Source organism: Camponotus vicinus, unplaced genomic scaffold, assembly GCF_025532165.1.
Source record: "Camponotus vicinus isolate PSW18456_S1 unplaced genomic scaffold, iyCamVici1.0 SCAF_8, whole genome shotgun sequence".
In the NCBI taxonomy this organism is placed as follows: Eukaryota; Metazoa; Arthropoda; class Insecta; order Hymenoptera; family Formicidae; genus Camponotus; species Camponotus vicinus.
In genome coordinates, this window is record NW_028141980.1 from 5163123 (window position 1) to 5169957 (window position 6835).

The 6835-nt window shown below is 30.3% G+C and overlaps 1 protein-coding gene across 1 annotated transcript; it reads right to left on the bottom strand.

Moving 5' to 3' along the window:
• Window positions 1–296: 296 nt before the first annotated feature.
• Window positions 297–6522, bottom strand: LOC145976335 (uncharacterized). Its single transcript, XM_083107397.1, has 5 exons — window positions 6439–6522; window positions 6257–6320; window positions 5226–6206; window positions 3305–3418; window positions 297–952 (listed from the first exon to the last, which is right to left on the bottom strand). The coding sequence occupies exons 1-5, from the start codon at window positions 6520–6522 to the stop codon at window positions 297–299; spliced, it is 1899 nt and encodes a 632-aa protein (XP_082963523.1).
• Between the last annotated feature and the right edge of the window lie 313 nt (window positions 6523–6835).

A 6835-nucleotide genomic window follows, 5' to 3' on the forward strand; every position in this document is an offset into this window, starting at 1 on the left:
CCTTGCCTGCCTCTTGTATTCGACCCGTCATACGTTAACTACTTCCTTTAATAATTCAAAAACTAAGCTTCGGATTAAATTTTGCCAAAGGAAAAATCGTCTTAGAATTCGGTCAAGATTATGTTTTTGCAAAAGCATAAAGTTATTTAGAATCACCCTGTATATATATATATATATATATATATAATTTAATTATTTTATACATATTAATTATTATAAAGGATAAAAGGAAAGAGGAAAAGCATAAATAGGACATCACATATGCTTATATTACGTTACTGTAGTCAACTGTGACGTCACGATTGCACATGCGCAGAACCGCACATGCGCGCGCATGGAATCCCTAATCGAACACTGATCAGTTGTTGTCGGTAGCGATGCCCATTGACAGTTTCGCCCGGTTTCAGCAGCTCATAGTACACGATTCCTTTCTGGTCCCACCAAACGCAGAGCATTGTCTTCTTTCCGAAGCGATTTGGCCGTGCCGTCGATGTTGATGCTTCGCCAGGTGAAAGCCACGATTTTTTGCGTTTGGGATTCTCGAAATATATCCACTTCTCATCGCCAGTAACAATTCGATGCAGGAAACTCTTTCTTTCATGCCGCAAAAGCAAAATTTCGGAAGTGGCTCTTCGATTTTCCATCTGTCTCTCAGTCAACTCATGCGGCACCCATTTTCCTTCTTTTTGAATTTTTCCCATGGCATGTAAATGTTTGGAAATACCTTGGCGAGTCATGTTTAATGCCTCCGCAAGTTGATCTTGTGTTTTCGTATCATCTTCATCCAATAACGCTTGCAGATCGGCGTCCTCAATTGTTTTTGGTCTTTCGGAGCGCTCCTTGTCCTCAGTGTCGAAATCGCCACTTCTGAAGCGTTTAAACCAATCTTCACAGGTAGTTTTCGATGGTGCATGTTCGCCGTAGGCCTCCTCAAGCAAACGACGTGCTTCAGCTGCATTTTTTTTCAAGTTAAAGCAGAAAAGCAAAGCTGTTTATTTGGCACAAAACTCGACATCTTCGTTGTTAGAAAAAATATTTTTGCGTTGCGATATGTGTTGGTATTACGACTGGTTATTGTTAACAGATGTCCAAGCTATAAAAAAAACACAACTTCAGACATGTATGTCGACTACATGTGTCGTTAGCGCCACCCATGTGTGAAACCCGGAAACTTAGTTGCGCACCTAGTATATATGATAGTTCCATTCTGCCACTAACTCATCCTAAAATAATACGACCTCTTAAGCATTTGTGAAGAAAAAAACGTGTTTAAAAATTTACGTGCTCGCTATGCACCAAGTGGAAAGAACAAATTAATCCTTCCACTTAACGATCGCAACGCTCGCAGAATCATCTTATTCTTGTTGTTCGCCATAAGTTAAACAAAGACACATCATGTTTACGAGTGCCGCGATCATTAAGTGGAACGCAGCCATAGCGAGCACGTAAATTTTTAAATACGTCTTTTTCGCGAATGCTTGGAAGGTGAGTTGTATTATTTTAGTTTGAGTTAGTGGCAGAATGAAACTATAATATACATAAGACTTAACATAAATCAACATTACCTGGTGTTCCCCTTGTTTAGTAAATAATGATTGAATTGAATTGAACAGAAATTGATGCTTAGAGTAAGTACTTATTTCCGATATAAACTGCCAGTACTGAAAATCTATAGTATACGTGACGTAAACTATAAATTTTCTGGCAGTGAATATCGGAACACAGCTTTAGTGTCTTATTAATTTAATTAATCCCCCTCTAATCTCTAAATTTTTGCTGAATGTAAATATAAGGATTAATTATTAATCAATTACTAGACACTCTCTGATTTCTGTCGAGTTTAATAAAAAAATGTATTCATATTTTTATGTATTATATTTTCAGATGGAGATAATAGAAGGAAAACATAATGGATCTCTATTGCATGTTTATAACAATTATACTTATAGTAGAGACAATAGATTTGATAATATTTATCGGTGCTCAGAACTGAAAAATGTTCTGCAGTATTACGGAAAGAAGGAGAATCTTATTTTTTAGATGTATCGCACAATCATCCGGAAGAGTTATATATTATGGAAATTAGTAATATGAAAAAAGAAATGATTAAATTATGCAGAGAAACAACAAAACCTTTCAAAATAATATTTGATACTGTTTGCCGCACTTAATTGGTAGCTGCTACATACATTTCATACAGTAGTATGAAATCTATTTTCAGCCGTGAAAGAGCAAAATTACGTCCAAAGATTCCGAATGATTTACATTCTCTGCATCAACAATTACAGATATATGAACCTACATGTAGCATCTATAAAGATTGTGCGATATCAATTGATAACAAAGTAGCACTCATTTTTAGTAATAATACATTATTAAAGTTACTATCTGAAGCAAGTGAAATTTTTGTAGATGGAACATTTTCCGTAAGTATTTTATACATATATAAAATATATTGTACATATATAAAAAAAAAAAAAAAATATATATATATATATATATATATACATATAATAAAATATATATCTTAATTAACATACATTATACAGTATAAATTATTATATACACTTTATCATCTTATAATATCTACAAATATTATATACAAATATTATATATTTATAGATTGTGCCAAAAAGACCAAACATTACTCAATTATATAGTGTACATGTTCGCTATGCTAATACGGTATGTATTACTATATTAATAAATTTTCTTGTAATATATATTATAACATATATGAAATATACATGAATCTAGATAAAGTCATTAACATAATTTACTATCATTAACATAATTTACTATCATTAACATAATCTGAACATTTTTGCTGAGCATCATTGTCACTGACCGAAAGAAAATAGAATAATATAAAGAAAAATACCAATTCTTGAACATATCTCTATTTTTAGATACTTTTGTAGTTTTAATACTTAAATAAGTGTAATAAGGTTACAATTATAACTAAAATTTTAAGATGCAAAAAAATATTATCTATATATATTATTAATTTAATATTATTTTATTATTATTTAAGGGTCGGCTGGAGTGACGGGCAAACTCCGAATTGATATTGGAGATCTCACGCGGTGACAAAGCGAAACTCTGGTTTCAGGGTTACCAATCTGAGAAATAAATTCTCGGTCTCTATGTAGAGGTGTATGTCCGTATACGTACAAACACCATTGCATTGCTCGCGCGGACGCACCGCAGAGAAGAAAGAGAGAAAAGGATCGACAATCATGCTATCATATTCCTCTAGCATATCGTTTTACAGCCGAGATATGGCCTGAAAATGCTTTCTGACCTTTCGTGGCAGAAAGCAGTAATGTAACAAGACTAACGGGCGCCCATTTTTCAGTGATGCCAGGCGGGTCAGGTTTTTCGCGCATGCGCAGCGAACGTGGCCTCAATGAAGTATCTAATACAGATAAAAAGGTGTGCCGCTGATCGCCCGAAAAAATGTTCTCTTAGAAAATTATTCCGAGTAATCAACGGCACACATTTTTATCTGCGTATATATGCGTATGTGTTTACACACACACATAATATAAAATACATAAAATATACACAATATAAAGTACATAAAATTACTTATAAAACATTGGTTATTAAAATACATAAATTATACATACACAAAATAAATAAACATATTAATAAAACTAAAAAATAAGCATCTTTTTTACATATAAATATAAAAAACAATCTTATATGTATATTAAAAATAGTATTAATATATAAAAACAATAAAATAAATTTATTTTGTAATAAATAAAAAATATTTATAATTAATTTTTTAAAAATAATATTATTGACCGTTTTTTTTTTTTTTCGATCGACGAAAGGGGAAAATGCATTATGCACACCTCGCTAGCCGGTCAAGCGAGGTAGTGTGGGACTTTCACCCACTAAAAACCCCTTCTCCAAAAATAAATAATTAATAAAAATTAAAAAATAAAATATTGCACATGAAATTGCACAGCAAACTATATAATATATAAAAATAAATTCTTATTGTTAAGTAAAAATAAATATAACAATAAACTCTAAAATAATAAACTTTGAAAAATAAACTCTGAAGTAAAAACTCAAAAATAAACTAATAAATTAAAAAAATAATATACATGCAGCGTGCATAAAGAAAATAGTGTCATGGCTAGATAAGTAAAGCTAATAGAATGCAAAAGCTTTCATGCAAAATAGTACAAAAAAACAAAAATTAAAAAAAAATTTTATTATTTTTATAAAACCATCAGATTTGCGCTATGTCTCCATATAAATTTAGCGTATTATGCAGTTCTAAATGCCTTGCGTTCACGTCAAAATTAATACAATTTTTTTCCGCGTCTTGAAAGCTGGACCGAATTATACAAATCGCGGAAACTGTATCATTAGATAATCGATTTCGTTTTTTATTTCTAACATCAGTTACAATAGAAAAAATTCTTTCGCCCTCAGCATTTGAGTGTGGAAGAGAAAGGATTATTTCAACTAACAATTCTAAATTTGGAAATATTTTTGTTCCATCTAAATTTTTAGAGTTTAATATATTTTTCCACATCTCATCTATTTCAAGAGAAGCTAATTCTAGTTTCTTTTCTTCATTAAAGGTTGAAGGTAAAATCCTCCATTCAAAAGCTAATTGAGTGATATTATTGTGTCTAATTCGCGTAGCAATATAAGTCAAATCTTTAATTTTATTTCTACCTTCATTATATAAAGCTATTTTCGGATCTAAAAACGTTAATTGCTGAAAAAAGAAATCATTACACGGTAAACGTTTTAACATTTCTTGAACTGCAATAATATAAAAATCTAAACATTTAAATTTAATTTGTTGCGCGCATTCTAAAGATAAAGTTTCTAAAAACTTTCACATTCCGATCCTACATATACATTATCTATATGTTTTATATTCTTTCGATCATTTAAATTTAAAATAAAAATATCATTTAATACGTCAAGATTTACAAAATTTTGCGCAAATTGAAATACTAATTGTTTACTGCTTTCATATAATTTATGTATTAAAATATTACGCGATTGAAACAAAGCGTTAAAATTATTTAAAAAATTTAAAGAATATTTCAAAAATAATAAATATGCTTTAATTGAGTTATTATTCAAACTTTCTAAAATAATCTCTGCCGATTTTAATTTATCTTCAACTACTGCTAAAATAAAATAATTTTTTAACACTTCCCAATTTTCCAAAAATCTGAAAACACATTTATGTAAACTAAGCCATCTAGTATTGGAAAGTTTTAATATTTTATGTCGCTCTATATCAAAAAAATTTTGAAATTCAACCAAAATTGCACATCTCTTTGCACTGCCCGAAATGTAAGTGGCAATTCCTTTAATTAAATTTTCGCAAGATGAAGGTAATTTTTCACAAGCTTTACTAGCTACGAGTGCAGACGAATGACAAATACAATTTAATGTTATTAATTCCGGTATTTCTGATTTTAAATGACTCATAAAAGAATTATTGCATCCTACTATAACAGATGCATTGTCACACGCTAATCCAATAATATTTTTAATGGGAATTTCTTTTTCTTCCAAAAAATTTTTAAATGTTTCGAAAATTTTATTTGCTGAACAATCTGTCGCATTTAAACTTAATAATTCTAATAATCGAGTAGAAACTTTTTTATTTAAAGGAGAAACATACCGAACTAAAATGCACATTAATTTATTATCTGATATATCTGTGCTATCGTCAACTAAAATCGAAAATCTACGCGTTTTTAAATATTCAACGATTTTTTCTGATTCGTGTTTTGCAATAATATTTGTGACAATACTTGAACACTTTGTTCGAGCAAGTGAAAGATCTTGTGCAATTTCAAAATCTATACAAATGTCTTTTAATAATGGAATTAAATGATCTACGATGGAAAAAGCAACATTATGCTCCGCGAAAAAAGCAGCTAATTTTATTTCCGCGCGTTTGACTCTATCTTTATGTGATAATATATTATTATTATTATTATCGGCTTTATAATTCAACATTCTTATTTTCTCAATATGTTTGACCGTATGTGAATGTTCAATTAAATTTGTTTTCCGACAACTGATAGTTTTATTACATGCTGTGCAAAGCGCTTTATTTTCTGAAGGATGAGGAGCTAACCATCCTTTAAAACTACTTTCATCTAGCCAAGAAATTTGAAATTCCCTAATTCTACGTTTTTTAATAGTTCCTTTATTAAATTCCATCTTTTTTAAATATTAATAATATTTATTAACTTACCCAAAACTCTCCTAACCAGACCTGATCGTTTAATCCCGCCAAATCGTTCTTTATTTTTATTGCACTAAAGGTATAAATAAACTCACTATTATTAACACTCACTATTAACACTTACTACTGTTCAGATAAACGATATTAAATATCACTAAACTTTTAATAAACTGTTCACTATGTCTGTGCACCCAGTAACTTTCCTTCAGCCCGCCAAATCTTCCATGTGATACTCGATACCAGATACCAGTGATACAGCGCTGGTTAGCCGCCATTATTGTCGCGCATGCGCGAAAAACCTGACCCACCTGGCAACTCTGCCACTTTTTGTAAATTTTATATTTGCATATATACATATGTGTATATATATGTTTAAATTATAGTTAAAATTATATATGCGATTAGATATTATATGTTGATGAATAATAACAGTAGAATTATAGATAATAGGGTGAACAAATATATAATATGTAAGATACGGGTGTCTATTAGACTTCGCAATTCATTGCTTTCTCATATTATCGATACTTCGTACATCATGCTAATGGTATAGAGAGGTTGTAACGGTGCAGTGAGGCACCGTTACTA

What these genes read in the sequence shown, in the direction of transcription:
- LOC145976335 (XM_083107397.1), bottom strand. Translation starts at nt 6,522, where the DNA reads ATGGCGGCTAACCAGCGCTGTATCACTGGTATCTGGTATCGAGTATCA. An exon ending in GGCTGAAGGAAAGTTACTGG is followed by an intron (nt 6,321 to 6,438) that starts GTGCACAGACAT and finishes TTATACCTTTAG; the next exon opens with TGCAATAAAAATAAAGAACG. An exon ending in ATGGCTTAGTTTACATAAAT is followed by an intron (nt 3,419 to 5,225) that starts GTGTTTTCAGAT and finishes TATCTGTATTAG; the next exon opens with ATACTTCATTGAGGCCACGT.